Source organism: Oryctolagus cuniculus, chromosome 2 (assembly GCF_051225735.1).
Source record: "Oryctolagus cuniculus isolate XC-2025 breed Fujian yellow rabbit chromosome 2, ASM5122573v1, whole genome shotgun sequence".
NCBI classification, from domain to species: domain Eukaryota; kingdom Metazoa; phylum Chordata; class Mammalia; order Lagomorpha; family Leporidae; genus Oryctolagus; species Oryctolagus cuniculus.
The window spans coordinates 11448075-11467202 of NC_142868.1; the positions used below are offsets into that span (position 1 = coordinate 11448075).

Consider the following 19128-nt stretch of genomic DNA (forward strand, 5'->3'; position numbering starts at 1 on the left):
AAGTCTAAGGAGCTAATGAGAGCAAGTGTGACCTGCGGCAATGAATGCGCCGAAACCCTAGTCCTGGTCCACAGGCAGTGTGGACAAGCTCAAATGACACGGGGAATGCACACCTTGATTCCAAAGGGAAGGAAGAGGGTCTAACAGGCACCGGGGCGTGCCTTGGATTTTTTCTTTTTAAACCACAACACTGCCTTGTACTTCACCCCCAGACGTGAAAAGCACACTGTATGACATTCAAAACACCTGCAAAATGCAACCACCTTCATTTGCTGATGTTAAGTGATCTATGACCAAGGCCCAGCCTATATGTTTCAAAGAGATAATTAAGCATTCACCACCATCTAGGACAAAGGGAAAATTCAAATGAGAGGGTCTATCGGCTGTAAACGAGATGTAAACTCACCAGAGAGTGGGAAATGCATTCCACCAAGTACAGCACTAGGCACTGTTCAAATAAATTCAATGACCTTTTTAAAAAAGATTACAAAATTGAATTTATTGAGTTTCACACAAGATGCACTTATAAAATTAGTACTGAATGCCATTATAACAGAAGTGAACATCATCCCGATCTCCCAACAGCATTTGCAAAGGAAAGGGAACCCTCCCCAATGACCGCACACTAACGGCATCACTCGGGGCTGGAAGTGGCCCGGACACTGTGCTCCTGCCCTCACCAGCCGCCTCGTTTGGCAGAGCTTTCCCCAACCACTCCCACTCACCACGGACTGCTCTGGTGAAAGGCAGATGGAGAACAGAACAATAATTTACGAATGGGGCCCCCCCGGAAACACAGGCAAAGCAATTAAAGTTTCCATTTTTAACTTAAAAAATACTTTGTGGCTTCACAAAGGCATGTCGGTACGATTTCCTCAATGCCAATCTTCAGGTCTCTTGATTAGTGCAACGCTAAACTCGCTTTTCTAGGTCAAATGAACAAGCCAAACATGGAAGCTTGCTTTCACAGGAAGTGGTGAAACCCCTATAGTTTGCCTCCCGTGCCTGGACACCAGTGCAAGAACTGAACTTCAACATGGCAAAGGAAGTGACAGTTACGAGAACCATCTTCTGAACAGCTGGAATTATAAGATGTTTATACAAACATGGGAAGGACGGTCAAGGTAGAGCGGGGTGCAGAGTAACCCTTCCTGCGATGCCTGCGAGGCGAGCCACAGGCAGGTAACCGGGCGGAAATGGACACCTGGATCTTGCACAAAACCAAAAAGCACCTTTGGTTGCTGTTCCCAACATCCACACACAAACGGCTCCGCACGTCCTGCCAGCCAGCCACATGCCCCAAACAGCCCATCTCCGTGCACACAGCTGCTCCCCGACACGGGCCTCCCGGCCCAGCCCAGGCAGGCCCAGCACTCACAGCCCATCTCGGAGCCTGGCCAGGGGCACCCACAGGGCACCCAGACAGGACGGGTGCCTTTTGAAAGCCCGGGAGAGAGGCTGTTGCCCATCGCACTTGGGAGATTTGTTTTACAACTCTGAGAAAAATCCAGTTAAAATCGACAGCTTTGAATTTTGCACACCAACAAATTTTTAACCTATCCAACACCAGATTCCTGCAGGTGTAATCATTTCTGAAACAAGCGGGTTTAAAATGAAACCAGTTAACTGCACCACAAAGTTAACAGGGCGGGCTCTGCACTCTCAGTACAAAAAGTGCTTCTGTCGTCAGGAAATCTCTGTCCCATCCACTCAGTTACACGACACACATCTCCTATTTAGTCTGAAAGAATAAACTGAAAAAGTATGGAACAATTCCTTACTAAGGCATAACCTTCATTTTCATTTTTTTCTTTTAAATAAATGAACTGCCTTAGGGTTCATTTTTGTTTTCTATAAAATGCTACTATGTCTTATTTAAGGTAGCCTTTTATTCTGATTAATTCAGATATGTCTTCGAGGATTATTCTGGTGGTAAGAACGTGTATCTTATGTTTAATAATTTTTTTAATGCTTTGGCAGATGAAGTACAGTTTGGAAACTGTTTGTGAAAACAGTGAGACTGGAAAGGTAAAAGCTTCACAGTTTCCAGGTTTTTCGTTATACTGGAGAGGCCTGGAGGCAAAATGCAACATTCTGGAAGGTCAGACTGACAAAGCCAAAGAGCCTGCGACGCTGCTTCGGCCTCTCGGGCCCAGAAGTGCTGCTGCGTGGCCGAGCAGGCTGGGTCTCCTGGAGCGCAGGCCAGGGGCGCTGCGGCTCCCTGATCCGGCCCGCGGCCAGACCACGTCACCGGAGGAGACTAAGATCTGCTTGCCAGCAATAACTTAAGTTTTTAAATAAATATTTAAGTGCCGTCTCAGCCTGTGTCCGAGCCGGCGGCTCAGCGTCCGCGGCCCCGGGCCCGGCACCGTGAGCACAGGCAGCCGCAGTTCAGTCGATGCGGTTTCCACAGATCGTGAACCTGTCGATCTCTAGCAGATCTTTCTTTGAGGATCTGTGTTTCAACTCGGAATTGTCCTGCGTTATGTCCTTCTCGTCACCGTCCGGCGTTGTCAGAAACTGATCGGAACTGCTGGTCACTAGCAGTGGTATGATGTCTTCCTTCGGCCGCGCGGGCTGGCTGCTGACCGAGGCAGTCAGGTTCTCCTCCGTGGAAAGGCCTGTGGGAAACAGATGCACCGCGTTAGAAGATGGTCCCGGTCCTCACTGACTGGGATGCCGGAGAAAGGGTCCCCTGTCCTCTCTTACATAGCCCAAACAGCAACCAAACAGAATGCGTACACGTAGCCACGACTGGCAGGGAGCCTTCAGGGCTCCACCTCTCCGCTGGTTCAGCCACAGCGGCACCACACTCAGTTTTGGAAAGCCCGAGACTCGTATGTTACGGCCTCTGCCTACACAACCTAGTCCTCCCATGCCTGTTGTCAGACCTGAAAGACCGACCTCGGCTCCTCCACTCAAGTCCGTGGGCAGCCTGCTCCGGGACATCCCACCTCTTACGTGCAGTCACATTAGCATCATCCCTCCAGGAGAAGAAATTGGAGGTGAAAACCAACCAGCTCTCCGAAGTTTCTTTCAGGACACAGGGATCCTGGACCGGGCCCTGGGAACAGCCAGGCTGAGGCCTGGAGCTACAACCTCAGTGAATACATTCACTCCTGGAAGAACAGCTACCCTGATGCAAAGTGATGTCCTGTAAACTGTACTTGTTCAGAATCTGACGCACCAGATGCTGCCCTGAGAGTCCACTCCTCTATTCACCTCACTGTAATCCTCGCATGGTCTCCTGGCCTGCGAGATGTCCTTCGCAGACACTGGTCATGAAGGCTCTGTCACATGACCTGTGATCTGACGGCCATGGACTGCAGAATGTGTGTTAAGGGGTTGTGCTCTCATGAGTGGGGGCCCTCCCAACCCGTCACTAATTTCTTAGCAATCTTAATTTTTTGAAAGAACAGAGAACATACAGACCCACCATGAGCCAGTCAGTTTGCCTGACCACGTGCAATCCGCATACCACCAGCAGTGCTTACACACTGCTCCTCATGATGAAAAAGTCACTTTCAAGTGACTACACGCGCTATTTTACTTTAGCCCCTTGTAAGGCACATGTGAGGGGCACGGCCCTCCCGTCAGACCGGACTCTGCTGCGGCCGAGGCTCCTGCGTGCCCCTCTCCCCTGCAAGCCCTGCACTCACAGCGACACCGAGCTGCCGCAGCTCCGGCCAGCCCCGTCCCTGGAGGGTCCCTCCAATGCTCTTCACCGGCCTTCCTTCTCCTCCTCCAAAGTTGCATTTAGGCACGGTCACGTCCAGGAGCGGTGCTCTGCTGCCCCTCACAGACCCTGCGCTGGCTCCCCTGTTGGTGTGCAAGGCCCTGAAGGGCATCACTGGTACTGCCTGGCACACAGCTGTTCCGTTAATTTAAAAACAGACCACTTCAACTAGAAGGAACTGCCATCTCACAGCAAAAATTAAGTCAGTGGCTCAGTTCCTCCTCCAAACCGTCCACGCAACCATCCTTAACTCCTCTACCCAATGCGCTCCTCAGTAAGCCCTCCAGTCAGATCTTCTAGATCTCCCCCTGCCTGCCTCGCCACTGCCCCGTGCCCTGAGCAGGCAGCCTCCTGGCCCGTGCCTCTGGACTCACTCTTCTGGAATTTTCCACCAAGCTGGGGAGTGATACTTAGCTGTGTCCACAACTGGTCTGTTGTAGCCACGCAGCAGTCAGGTCCCCCGGGCAGCTGCAGGCCCTGGTGCGCAGGAGCCCCCCAAGGCCCACAGAGCCCTGTCCAACCCTTTCCCCGGGACTGGGTCACCTCAGCCACAGCTGTTGCTGCTCTCCACCCAACAAACTGCTTCCTGCCTTGGGGTCTCTGCCTGGGGCGCTTGTCCAGAGGCTGGCCTCCTGGGAAGGCTGGCCACCCTGCACCCTCAGGCCCTTTGCCAGCATCCCTTCAGAGCGAGGTGTGTGTGTGTGTGTATGTGTGTGTCCCCACTCCCCCAACTCGCTCTCCTAGCCTCCCGCAAGCCCGCCGTGGTTTCTCCAGTGCTCACAGCCACTGACCCAGGCATGCGTATTTCTCTTCCCTGCTCCCCGGAGCAGGCACGCTGCCTTCACCCTCTGTGGGATCTCCTGGCCCTGCTGTGTGACAGGTGCGCAGCATCCACTGAACAAGCACTGGACGCCATGTCATGTGCATCTGTGGTGAGATCTAAAAGTAGAACCACTACAGAACTCAGACAACCAAGTACAGCGAAACCAAACCTCCAAAGCACTCTAAATGCTGACTGAACAGGGATGTGCACTTGGCAGAGCTGAGACAATGCAGTCTTTCAACGTGATTCAGGGAAGTCGTGGAAAGAGCCGGACCTACCTGGGGAAGCTCTGCGTTTGCTCTGAGATTTGCTGGCCGGGTGGCTGGGCGTGCTGGCCGGGGGGCGGTTAAACAGCTTCTCTTCCATCCGGGCCTCCTTGACGTACTGGCACGCCTTCCCCAGGAGCACGATGCTGTTCAGGACTTTCAGGGATACCAGCCTAAAGCCAGAGACAGACAAGTAACTGGGTGGAATTCATCTTAACCACTGAGGGCCACCTACTGCCCTGGCTACGGCGCCGGAGGGAGAGGGTGGGAAGGGGCAGGCCAGGAGTCAGAGGGTCCAGGTTGGAGGTGTGTACAGTTGCCAGAGCTTCGGGACTTTCACCACGAGGCACAACTTCTGCTAAATCCCTTACTTCTCTTGAGAAAGAATTACAGCAGCTAGAAACTTTTCCTACTACTGAATAATTCAGCATTTATGCTTCCTACAAAGCAAACACACTCAGTATATACAGATGAACTAAAAGTAAAATAAAATAGCACAGAGGCACTGTGACATCTAGTAGCTTTATCTTATCTCTTAGTCATCTGCATCTACTCTCACTTCTTCTCTACATAGAAATAAGGTCTACTTAGAGGGCAGAGAGGACTGGTAGGGGTAGGGGTAGGGGACAAGGCACAGACTCTGGGGTCCAGTGTCTACAGAGGCCTGTGTGGACCTGGGCAAGCCACTCAACCAGCGAGTCCAGGACGGAGGCCAGCAGGGCAAGGTGCTTTGGATGCTGCAGAGAGTGGAGCCAATCTGTGATTTTTACTGTCTTCACTCATGTAACAATATATCACACTAAATCACACTATATCACAGGTATTTCTCAAGCCAGTTAAAGTCACTCAGTGAAATTACTTTCAAAGATCTTAAGATATAAGAAGTCCTTTTGACTAGATTTTGACGGCCTCCTCACTGGACTGACCGCAGCTTCTCCAGCTTCCCCACGGCTGCAGCCCTGTGCAGCGTCCCCCAGCACGCGCTCAGAGAGCTGCTGGGCAGCGGCTGCTCCTCCGGGCAGCCCTTCTGCTGGCCTTTCTGCCCAGCGCCATCTCCTCACACCACCACGTTGTCCCTGACACAGAACACCACTGCTCACCCTGGAGCTGGCTGTCCATCTGTCCGCCACACAGGCACTTGTTCTCGTCAGCTTTTCAGCTGAGCCAGCAGCTGCTCTCTGAGGAGTGCTGACCAGACCAGGAAGCACAGCAGCCAGTGAGTCTCCCATCCCAGCGGGACAGATGCACAGCATTCGATGCTAGGAGATCCAAGGGGTTCTATCTGTTCTTGGATGGGAGACCATCCGGGCTGGGTGGAGTCTGTGATAAAAGAGGCTTCCTGGGCACAGCAGTTTTCAGAATTCTAGGAGAGGACGACCTGAGTGTAACCCTGCCATGGGGAGTTAGAAAGATCAGCAGAGTGGGCCATGGACGGCTGGGGGGGACCGCCCAGTTGGAGAAGTAGTGCCTGAACGGTAACTGATACAGACGCACAGCCCCTTGGGTGAGTCACGCACAAGCAACTACAGCCACACAAGACGTCCAGGTGTAGTAGTTCTGCTTGCTGATTCATGTCAACAGCAGAACACTAGGATGATCAGCTTGTTACCACCGGAACAACCACAGCAGTATCAGCTGGTAAGTGTGGCTCCATGTCAGCACTTCAAGGGGTGAGAAGGGAATTTATACTGGAAAAGGAGGGTCTTGTGTTTTCCCAACGTCAAAAGCCTGAAGAGTGACCTTACTCTAGTAAAGCACTTATGTTTCCTCAAATGGAAAACGGGAACTGGCCGCGAGCTGATGGGGATTCTGGCCTGCTGCGGGTGTCACTGCATGGCCGCATCACCGAAGCACAGCCTGCAGGGGAGGGCCCGGGCTGAGCATGCCAGAGCGGAGGGCGGAGAGTCGCTGTCTCCTCACCGCTGACGAGGGGCTGCGCCGCAGCTGCTGGGGCACAAGCTTGCTGAGCACCGGCCACGTCGGGGCCACGTGTCGGGCTCCGAGCAGAAAACACACTCAACACACGAGCTGCAGAATCACAGGTGTCTCTGGAAACCAGGCCTCGTGCAGGTGACTGCACTGTGACGTGATTACTGCGAAGCCTGTTCTCGCCCCACTGCTGCCTCTGGAGGAGATCTGACCCCTCTGCTACACGCCTCACACCCTGCGTCAGTCAGATCCTCTACGGCCACGCTGGGCTACGTCCCCCTGCATCCACGAGCTGAAGAAGCCAGCAACGGCAGCCCCACCTCCCACTGCTGCTTTCTTCACACCACTTATTCCCAGGCCCGACTGCTTTGGCTGTGTTTACTGTGGCCTCCCGCAGCCAGAGCGTAAGCTGCATGAGGCCGACACGGCTGCAGGTAAGGGCCGCCAGCCACTGGCAGAGAAACTCCACTTCTGCATTGGCTTTCGGCTGACATGACGTAGGCCCAGAGTGCATGAAGTAATTCAACGTGGCAAACAAACTAGAAGATCAAAACGTTTTTAATCCTGGAAAAATGGCCGACTGCAATGGCAGTCTTGTCTTCACAAAAGAAAGTATGACTAAAACCTGGTTTTTAACAAAAAAAGAGAGGGCTTTACAAAAGCCTTAAGAGAGTAAAATAAGAGCTAAAGTACTATTACTACCAGTACCACCAAAAAGCAGTGTATCTAACTACGATACGATTACACTCAGAAGCACACACTGGGAAGGCAACGCCAGCACTGAGTGGGAGTCGTACGATTTGGGTGCTATTAGCTTCCCTTATACCGTGCATTTATACTTTACTGGATAAACAAAAGTATACTCAAGAATGGTTCACCTTACCCAAAATAGAAGAGTATGACACAGGCATAAGACAGGATTCCTTGCACTTTAACTGAGCTCGTGACAACTCTGATGAGCTGGCCAGAAACAAACCAAAACACACAACCACAATTATTAGTTAATATTTAAATAAAAGACTTCACCATACTAATGTTAACACTTCAGGCACCCATCTATGGGCTGTCTAAATATGAGACAGCAGTTCTAGTCTTACTGATTCCTGTCAAAATCTGCCCACTGCTGACACTTGTGTGGGAGCTTTGGGTTTGTTGGGGACAAATCCAGGAAGCCTGTGGTTAATACAACAGGTCAACTGTTGCTGATTCTGATGTCAAACTCTGTATTTAGTACATGAATGACACATCTACTTGTACCTAATACATATGTAAATTAGCTAATGTTTAAAATGAAAAATTATTGTAGAAAGCACAAATGAATTAATCCTAACATTTTAAAGGACCCCCAATACCTTGTAGGAAGCACAGAAAAAAAGAAAACTTTAAGAGGTTTATACTAGGAACTGGCATTGTGGCATAGCCTAAGCCTCCGCCTGCAGCACCAGCATCCCATTTGGGCGCCGCTTCATGTCCTGGCTGCTCCTCTTCCCATCCAGCTCTCTGCTATGGCCTGGGAAAGCAGTGGAGGATGGCCCAAGTCTTCGGGCCCCTGCATCCATGTGGGACACTGGGAGGAAGCTCCTGGTTCTTGGCTTTGGATCAGCCAAGCTCTGGCCATTGCAGCCATTTGGGGAGTGAACCAGTGGATGGAAGACCTTTCTCTCTGTCTCTTTCTCTCTCTCTGTAACTCTGCCTCTCAAATAAATAAAAACTTTTTTTTTTAAAGAGGCTTATACTCTTTAGAAAAACTGAACACTACTGAAAAACTAATTACTTAAAGGTCAGAAAACCCCTGTCTCCTCTGCATAGTTATGGTTAAGAGATCTTTTTTTAAACTTATCTCACAGAAGTGTAGGAGTAGCAGCTGTATACTTGGAAGTCTGCTAAAGGCACCAGTGAGATCGGCCGAGGGAAAACGTTTGCCCACTGCAGGTGCAGCTATGCTCACAGCCTGGGGTCACGAGGGACAGCCAGGAGGCAACGAAGCTGCAGGACGAGACTGGCCGTGGCTAGTAACATCGAGCTATCAGCTGAAGAGTCTATCAAGGCGTCTTGTGAGAGACTTTAAAAGACATTTTGGGAGGAAGCAAGCTAATATACAGTGGCAAGGCCAACAACTTCTTTATGTTTTTCTCAGCTGATCTGCACAAGACTGCTCTTATGGGAGAACATTTTTGGCAAAAAGATAGCTGCATTTGTTCTAATATGAGAATAGGTAGTGAAGAAGGAACCTGTCAAATACAGGTGCAGCCAGTAAATCTGAATTAACAATATTACATCTGATGTGGCCAGGAGCTATCTGCAAGGCTGCTCTGAGAAGTTCATTAAAATATTCAAAGTTGATAATTTTTCTTTTGGTTCATTTAATTTTTTTTTATAATTTATTTTTGAACGGCATAGATCTTCCATTTATTGGCTCATTCCCCAAATGGCTGGGCCAGGCAAAAGCCGGGAAGTCCATCTGACCTCCCACGTGGGTGACAGGGACACATGTAGTTGTGCTGCCGTCTGCCACCTTCCCAGGCACATTGGCAGGAAGCTGGATGGGAAGCAGAGCAGCTGGGACTCGAGTCTGCACTCTGAAACCGGCTGCAGGCACGGCAAGTGGCAGATTAGCCTGCTGTACTATAATGCTGGTCCCCAGTGCTGTTTTTATTTTTAAAAAATACATGATATTCTGTAAGGATAATAGAATTTTTCACTGTAAAAACTTTCTGAAAAGTAGTAATTGCAGTTTACAGACTATGTCTCTATTGGGGCAATCATAATTTATTAAACCTATTTAAAGTTTTTCCACATTTCTGCTACTGTAACTGCCACTGCAATGCTTAGCCTTGCCCGTAGGATTCCCTTAGGACAAATTCCTGTAACTGGAATTACTGCAGTACAGCAGCAGTAACAGTGCTGTCAGACAGCCCTCTGGAAATGCTGAATCGCCTTCCCTGCCAGCACTGTTTGTTACAGTGGCTATGCCGGTGCCCACCACCAGCTATGGCCATGAGAAAACAATCTTTGCCAAATGAATAAGCCAAGGAAGTATGCTCATTATCATGACAACCACGTACACAGTTCCTTAATGTCATGTGTCCACTGGATGGCTTGAAATTCAAAAGAATCATGCTACAATCAGAAAACAAAATTTCTCCTATTAATTTTATATCAAGTCCTATTGTAATAAATTCACTGACAATCCATTTAATAATATTCTATAACCATGGCTATCTCATTATAAAAAAAAAAAGAATAAAGATTGGACTTACCAAGACAGCCAGAGGGAGAGGAATAAAGCCCATCCTCCGTGCTACCGAGTCGCTGTAGTCAGTGTACGCCTGGAAGAGAGGAGAGGAGAGGAATCAGACTCCTGGGACATCACCCTGCATTTAACAGATACTGTTACTCAGCCCCAGCAAATGTTCTAAACTGGTGAGGCTGAGTGAAAAGTAGAAAACATGACTTCCGTTATGTAATTTAGTTAAACAATGCGGAAGTCTGTTTATGAGAATTTTTATATACAAGGTTGCTTAATTTCTAATGCTACAAAAAAAACACACTATTTAATGTATTATTATTCGTAGCTTGTAAACATGTGGTGTTGAGAATCCAGATAAGCAGAAGTCCACGTAGTTTTCCATAACCACTATTCCTTGCTAAACCAACCACTGTTCAGGTAATTTCAGACCACGCCTTTAATAATACGCTCACATTTTTCTGTCGGCTGCTAACAAGGTCAAACGCAAGGCTGGCTCTATATTCACTGTAGACCTACAGGCAGAGAACAAAGAAACACTGAGTTACACAGTGCAGAAAGTGTGGAAAGACGGACTCCACAGATATCTAACAACTAACGTTTGAACATTAACCACGGACAAGTGTTAGCAATCAAGCAGAAATCTGGATGCGGCTTCTTTATTGTTCTCCTGCAGTAAGGGCGGAACACAGCCTCGGTTTCCCTGAACTGTTCTATCAATAGACTTTTTAAAGGTTTCTCTTCAAAGAGGAATAAACATTCAAGGATTATGAGCCCAAGAGTTTAGAATCTGGGGAGGGCTGGCTATTTTACAGGGCTAGTTTGAAAAGCTAATGGAACAACGTAATTAAGAGACAACGTGCACTTTCCATGCCATTTCTGAAGTCCTCTCATATACAATCACTCTGATATTCAAAAGTAAATGAACAGTTTAAAAATTACAATTATTACTGCATACTTAACCATCTTAGAAACATGAATGCTAATAAATAAGATATAAACTGATCTAAGGAACATAGTTACAAGGACACTTAAAATTGCCATTTTCTCTAACAACTGCACTGAATACCTGAATCAAGGCTATTAATTATCACTTCAGATGTTGTAAAACAATCCCCCACAAATGAAATCATTCTGTATTGAGGAAACTGAGAGAGAAAATGATGAAATTACTTTGTCAATGCTTTATCATCAAGCTGTCACAGCTGGAACTGTATTCCATTTTAAATCTGTTTTTTAAAATAAAATAATGTGCACCAGAGTAATCCGTTTACTAAACTCACAGCCCAGTAATATAGAAACCTGTTGACTACCAGTCATCTTGGGACTGACAGAAATTAGGAACACACCAGGAAATTCCTGTTTTACAGACGCTCCTTGATCTAGGAGGGCCCGTGGTTAGCTGAAAATATCTCCAGTTCAAAATGCACTTCCTAGCCCCAATCTATCAAACATCCTAGTTAGCACACAGCACAGGGCAGAGTGTGGCTCCCTCCTATTGTGACGGCGGGGCTGGCTGGCGGCTGCAGCTCAGACACTGCCCAGCTCCATGAGGGGACTGCACTGTCCAAGAAAAACTCAAAATTCCAAGTTCAAAGTATAGTTTCTACTGAATGCCTATCACCCTCATACCACTGGAAAACCAACAACCATCCATCTGCATATACACTGAGCCATAGCTACATGTTTCTGGACATTCTATGGAATATTTAGTGACATTATAAAACAAATCACCCAAAGTTTCATTAACATTTTTGCCAGAAAAATGTGACTCCTAACTTCTAGAACTTATCAGAAAACTATTTACAATCACAGAAAAGAAAATCAATGTTTAAATATAAAATATCTTAAAACTGAGCCAGAGAGAAAAGTACTGATGTTCTCAGTTTTTAAATATCATATAGAAACAACACAATGCAAGACACTTTAGGTGAACAGATTATGATAGAATTAGCAGTTTACAATGATTTTTGAGTTAGTGACACTCTGAGCTCAAGTACTAGCCAATGTATATTTTCATTCTGAAGCATGGAACTAGGGCTTTTTAATACTCAATAAGTATTTTCAGTAGTGCAAAAATTTTCAGAAACTTAAAATGACAATTCTAACTTTAAAGTAGCAGTAATCTTGTATTATCTTCATAAAGGCAGTAAACCCAAACTTAACATTCTACAACTTTATAACATTAAGGTGAACTCTAAGCATTGAATTGTTTATTGAAATACATACATCTGCAGTAATGTCATTGAACTTGGTGATAAAGGCATGTTTTACAATATCCACAGCAATTTCTGATGCGATCACCATACAAACATCTGGAAATAACACCCAGAGATGATCTATAAAGAATGGGGGAAAAAAAGGAGATAGTTAGATAGATCTTTTAATATGAACAGAGCCTGTATCACAGAAATCTTAAAATCTCCACAGGACAAAACTCTTAGTATTCCGTAAACAATGAAAGAGGCAGAACTAGCAATGAATTAACAATAACTTCAGTAAAAAAGTCACTCAAACTAAAGGATAATTCATCCACAAGTATCTTCCCAGCACTTCCAAAGTGTCAAGTGCAACTTTACACGTGGGCCACAGTGGTGGCCACGGCCCGTTTCCCTGGCATCTCGTCAGTGGAGGGGGCAGGTCAAGCAGTCCCTTAGGAAAGCTTTCTCGTTCCACGGCTGCACAGGTGACAGTAAGTAGTGAGATCAACTAAGCACCCTTTTCCCCCTTTGATCACTACAGCATAAAGATACTGATTCGCCATCCATTTCCCTATCACACGGTGCAAAGTAATCAGTAACTGTGCTCACCCTCACAATATTGATTAAAATGGCAATTCAGTACCAAGTACCTGAGATATCCCCAGAGACAATCTCCTAAGACCGTGAAGAAGGTGCAGGAGGGGAACAGAAAAGAAAAACATGACCAGAAATGCTGACAAGGACCTCTGGCAACTCAGGCTTCCACTCCTGGGGAGAGCGGGACAACACAGCTGGCACTGTGAGTCCTTCTGTGAGTTAGCCTCAGGTTGAGGTTTTGGACATCATGGGACCCCTTTCAGCAGTAACCCTGCCATTAACTGCCATGTGACCTTGGGCTAGTTCCTCCTCCATGGAAATAAGGGTGATAAGCACGGCTATACTCTGAGGATCAGATGCGGTAATGGTCAGAGCAATGTGCCTGCAATACTAAATGGCTCGTATTAATGATCCTGAGAACTTGGGGCAAGTTTCCGTAAATGGCATTTGGTTTTTTAAAACAGGAAATTGAAAAAAACTACAAAAAGTGAAAAAATGATGATTTCAACAAAGCAAGCTTCTTTTGCCACATGGTCTACCATAGTAGTGATAAAAGAGCCTTCAAATAGTTTGTTGAAAGTCACAGTACAAACAAGAATGTGACTTCAGACACCCAGTTGTCAGGAGGCTTAGGATTGATTGCAATTTGGTGTAGCAGCCCTGCTGTGGGACTGCTGACTCCATGTGAACTCTGTGGGAACTGGTCACACATGCCCACTTCACTGTACATGGACATCCTGTTAGCTGACTTAGTTCTAAACAAAGGTATCCCTGTGGATCAACAGAATCCAGGCGTGCGTGTGGAGAGAGGCGCTTTCCTGCCACGAGTCAGGGGGCCTTGGGATCTATTCAGATGGGAACTCAAGCCACAGTAAATATGCTAAACTTGATCTCATGGTTTCTGTACTAAACTAACTTCTAGAAATTTATTTCCAAGATCATATGTCTTATTTTATATTTGTTTCTGATTTTTCATAGATATCTGAAAACAAGCAATGAATTAAAAAAATTAAAAGTAAATTATTATATGCCTATATGATATTGGGGGTATTAAAATGCAAAACACATTTTGTCCAAGGTTGTATAAAAATGTCAGACGTGGGGCAGTGCAGAGCAGTAAAGCTATCACTCGGGGCATCTGCAGTCCAAGTCTGAGTGCCTGGGTTCACAGCTTGCCTCTGCTTCCAACACAGCCTCCGCTATTGTGCATTGTGTATCCTGGGAAGCAGCAGCTGACGGCTCAAGGACCCAAGTTCTGCCACCCATGTGGGAGACATGGATGGAGTTCCAAGCTCCTGATCTATCTTTCTCTCTGCCTTTAAAATGAAGAAAAATAAATACACAAAACTTTTTATTTAAAAATATAATTACTTTCAATTCAAAACAAGCCAGGCATGAAGAAAAAAACCCTTGAAATTATTTAATGTGTCTGACCAGCTGATCACTTCCCACCAGGTCACTGCAGCGTTGTAACTGCTCATTTCTCCTATTAACCTGAGTCCTACACACGCCTTAGCTCTTTTGCATTTGCCACAGTGTGAAGCCTTGTTCCCGGCACAGGGAGCATGCTGACTGTCCGCTAAATGGATGATGAAATTTCAGTCTTGACAACTTCATCAGTCTGGACTCAGAGATGCATGTAAGGAATACACTGTAATGCTTCACTCTGTATTCCTTAATTTATCCCTATTCAAATACTAATTCACAGTGATTAGGCAAAGATAAATGTTAGGGAAGATACACTAGGGAGGAGCAAATGTTCTAGTCACCGTCTACAGTGAGAACCATGTGACTGGACTCAGGTTGTCACAGCACACTGCTCTGTAAAACACGCAGAGGGCTGGGCGGCAGTGCGCTCACCACCACGCGGGCAGCTCCAGACACTCTGAGCCTCATGGGAAATGACAGGAAACACATGAGGGACTTCAAAATGGTCACGGGAAATGCAACTGAAAGTGAAGTTATTTTGGTGCAAAAAAACCCTGAAATTCATGCATACAGAATCTTCAAAAGTTGGTTATAAAAGAAATGGACCTATTGATTTTTTTGGCCTCAAAATACATCTACTTTTTATTTCCATTTTTTCTTAGACACTGCATGTTAATGCTCAATCCATTCCACTCACACAGCTATTTCCAATACTGAACAGTGGGACAGCTAGGGTCTTCCTAAGACTTCTGCAATACTCATTTTATCCCATATGAAATAATGACTTAGCTTGAGTACAACTGCAAGATACTGTATTTGTTACCTGGATTCCAAGAAAACTGTTCCATGTTTCTTAAACACACTATTAGCAAAAGCACATAATTTGTGAATCGTTCCTTAATATCTGAAAAAAAATTCCACATGTAAGTATCACAGTGCCTCAGTAATGTGATAACAGTGCATATCTAGTTCTTTCAGTCAGAACATGGTGACATTATTTGTATATATGAATAAACGTCTGTGAAATGCGGTGTGCCTTTGTACCAGGGGGCAGGCTGGTTGCAGGACGCTCTGAGGAAACCAAAACCCAGATGTTCAAGTGCTTATACAAAAGGGCATAGTGGTTGCAGATAACCTGTGCACAATCTACTATATGCCTTACATGATCTCCACATTACTTGCAATAACTAATACAGAGTAAACCATTTAAATCATTGTTAGATTGTATTGCTTTGAAAAGTCACTCTAGGGGCTGGCGCTGTAGCACAGTGGGTTAGGGCTGCCACTTGCAGTGCTGACATCCCATGTAGGTGCCAGCTTGAGTCCCGGCTGCTCTACTTCCGATCCAGCTCTTTGCTGTGGCCCAAGAAAGCAGCAGAAGATGGCCCAAGTCCTTGGACCCCTGAACCTGCGAGGGAGAAGTCTCCTGGCTCTGGATCGGCTCATCTCTGGCCATTGTGGCCATCTGGTGACTGAACCAGTGGATGGAAGACCTCTCTCTCTCTCTCTCTCTCTCTCTGCCTCTAACTCTGCCTTCCAAATAAATAAATAATTTTTTTTTAAAAAAAGGTCACTCTAATGTTCAGTCTTCCATAGTCACCCACTACGAGGTACTGAACCTCATGCTCTGTATTTGGCAGCTCAACTTCTGTGGGATGAGCATTAAGAGAAGCTTAATATAACTATAATATAATATAATTATAAGCTTATAACGGATGCACGAGCACCCTGCAGACTGCTCCTTGCAGCACAGCTGCTACAGAAGCCACGGGAGGCAACAGGCTCACATTCGTGCCCACAGCAGCTCCAGGAGCTAAGTACCAGCTGCCGTATTACAAGACAGCCTGGGATAGCTGTTTTTCTTACTTGAGAAAAGTTTTAAAAGCCACCTTAGTTTAATCTCTTATAAAACTTAGAGGGTACAATGCAAATCATCTTATACTATAATATGAACTATTTTACTTACAACAAAAAGTAAAAAAAAAAAAAAACTGTTGATTACTAACCATTTTGTGTCAAAATAAAATCCTCAATTTCTTGTGACACATACCTAATCAATATGCATCTTTTTGTTTTCTTTTTTTTTTAGATTTATTTATTTATATGAAAGGCAAAGTGGCAGACAGGGAGAGGGAGAGAGAGAGATGACAGATTGATATTCCATCTGTTGGCTCATTTCCTAAATGCCTACAACAGCGGGTCTGAGCCAGGCCAAAGCCAGGAGCAAGAAACAAGAACTCTATCCTGGTCTCCCACTTGGGTGGCAGAGGCCCAGGCACTCAGGCCAACTCCTGCTGCCTTCCCAGGCACATTAGCGGAAAGCTGGATGGGACACAGATGCAGACCAGAGCAGACTTAAACCAGTACTCTGTATTGGATGCTGGTTTCACAGTGGCCTGTTTAACCTGCTGCACCATACACTGTCTGCGGAGTATTCTTAAAACTCACATATTGAATCCCTAATATTTCTAAAAAGAGGGTGTAATCTGGAGGACCTGTATATAAAAGGAAAAAAATGGAAATTAATTATATTCACCTTGCTGGTTATAAGGTCAAAAACCTCTCTCTTCCTTACAATTTTAAGGTTCTTGTTACGCAAGCAGAAAGCCCTTAAAACCCAAGCTCTCCACGTGTAGCTTAAAGCTCCAGAAGAGCACCTATTCCAGGGCAGGTTGTTAATATAAATCAACAACAAAACAATGCTTTCTCGAACACATGAAATTCTTACAGTTGAGTCAGTATGTTCTATGGTTAACTAATGAAGCTGACAAAACTCCACAATTTGGCCTCTTCCTTCCCCTTCTCTCGTATTTCAAATTCACAGTGCTTGGAAGGAAACATTAACACGCTGAGACCAGAAGAACTGCCTCTTGGAGCTAAAGGGAATCACTACCCCACTGAGTTGTCCAGACTTCACTGTTGAAACTTTTCGTTTGTTCCTTTTGATCCTTGTCTAGGTTTCAAATTTCCTATGGCTATGAACATTTGCTTGTTTTAATATATGCATATGCTATTATTCTTTCCTGTCTATCACAGAGACAAAACAGAGTGGATTAAGTACAGTTTGATGAGCTTTGATGCATGACCCATGTCACCACTTCCCTAAATAAAATGTGGAAGAGCTTCATCACCCAGCAAGATCCTCAATCTCCATACCCAATAAGCAGCCACTCTTCTTTCTGTCAACATAAATTAATTCTGTCAGATCATAATCATTTGTTCTAGCTTTTTTTTTGTTCAACATAACACTTTTGAGATCTACATGTTGGAATATATCAGTAACGTTTATGAGGGTTCTTCAAAAAATCCATAAAGATATTATGAAAAGGTTATGCACGAATTTGCAGAAGTTTCTGCATAAAAACAAGCTTGCTTTTTAATTCCATTTTCCAACAACTTTTTGAAGTACCCTTGTATAAGTTCTCAGGGCTGAACTACAGGGTAGGTGAATATTTAACCATAGCTGGTTGCCAGTTTTTCAGAGCAATTTTCACACTCTGTAAGGCACTCATTTTGTGCCTGCACTAGTGCCAGGTCCTCACTAACAAATCTAGCACTGTTAGGTTACAGGAGCAGCCCTACGGTGAGTGGGCAGTAGTCTCACGTGGACATTTCCCCGAATGATGCTGAACACTTTTTGGGGTTATTGGCCATTTATCTATCTTCTTTTCTAAAATATCTGTTCAAGTTCTTTTCCTATTTTAACACTAGATTGTCTTTTCATTAATGATGGATGGAATTGCTTATGTGTAATATAAATCTAAAAATACTTTATCAGATAAATGCATTAAGTCTTTTCTCTTAGGATTGTGGCTTACCTGTTCATTTTCCTTAATTTTTTAAATGAACATGTTTTTAGTTTTTAATTTTGAAGAAATAAATTTTTCTTTATGGTTAGTGCTTTTCATGTGGTCCCTGAAAATGTCTGCCTAGACCAAGATTGTGAATATATTCTCCTACATTTGGTTCTAGAAGTTTTATCATCAAAGCATTTATATTTAACACTATGGGCCACTTAGAATTATTATTTTTGGCAGGGAAGGGGAGGTCAAAGTTCTATATTAAAAACAAAAAACAAAAAACCCTTATCCAGATGTTCAAGCACTATTTGCTGAAGTCTCCTCATTGAATATTAATGTTTTAGAAAACACAATTGCTGGGGGATGGTGCTGTGGCCCAGTAGGCTAAACCCCAGCCTGTGGCACTGGTAGCCCATATGGGTGCTGGTTCTAGTCCTGGCTGCTTCTCTTCTGATCCAGCTCTCTGCTTTTGGCCTGGGAAAGCAGTGGAGGATGGCCTAAGGCTTGGGCTCCTTTATCCACGAGGAAGACCCGAAGAAGCTCCTAGCTCCTAGCTCCTGGCTCCTCGCTTCATATCGGCTCAGCTCCAGCCACTGGGCAGTGAACCAGTGGATGGAAGACCTTTCTCCCTGTCTCCCCCTCTCTTTGTAACTCTACCTCTCAAATAAAATCTTAAAAAAAAGCAAATACAATTGCTTTTGATAAATATATATTATAACTAATTGTTCAAAAAACTTCCTTTAACTTTATGTAGCGAACTGTGATAGATATAAGCTGCATCATGTGCTTCGGCATCATGATAAATTTTAAGAGTATAAAAGGGCCCCAGGACTCTGAAGTGGGACAAGTGTTCGAGAGAGCTGCATGTGCTCTTAACTGAGCTCAACTCCTACTGCCTGTCCAGGACCCCTCACAACCCACCCACTCCAGGACATTGTTAAGTCAGGTTCCCTCAAAAGTCCCCTCTGTCCCACATCTGCCTGAATCGCCTTTTTCATTAGTTCAGTGTCAACACAGTGGAAAAGACAGATCATGTCTCCGTCTTTTGATAACAGTTCTGTATCTGAGGACTCCCTGGAAGGGGCTCAAAGCCCCTCTTGT

General features: G+C 45.4%; 1 protein-coding gene across 5 annotated transcripts in view; it reads right to left on the minus strand.

Moving 5' to 3' along the window:
* Nucleotides 1-471: 471 nt before the first annotated feature.
* TAPT1 (transmembrane anterior posterior transformation 1) overlaps nucleotides 472-19128 on the minus strand; it is a 68498-nt gene continuing 49841 nt past the window's right edge. For 3 of the 5 annotated variants that reach the window (XM_089326969.1, XM_051830318.3, XM_089326970.1), the window contains 7 exons: nucleotides 15051-15131; nucleotides 12231-12340; nucleotides 10457-10516; nucleotides 10015-10083; nucleotides 7638-7714; nucleotides 4838-4998; nucleotides 472-2621 (listed from right to left, as the gene is read on the minus strand). In XM_089326969.1, the coding sequence (XP_089183095.1) occupies nucleotides 2392-2621; nucleotides 4838-4998; nucleotides 7638-7714; nucleotides 10015-10083; nucleotides 10457-10516; nucleotides 12231-12340; nucleotides 15051-15131 (788 nt within the window). In that variant the 3' untranslated portion in view covers nucleotides 472-2391. Of the gene's footprint in view, nucleotides 2622-4837; nucleotides 4999-7637; nucleotides 7715-10014; nucleotides 10084-10456; nucleotides 10517-12230; nucleotides 12341-15050; nucleotides 17407-19128 lie in introns of all 5 variants that reach the window. The other 2 variants (XR_016229776.1, XR_016229775.1) reach the window with 2 other exon arrangements.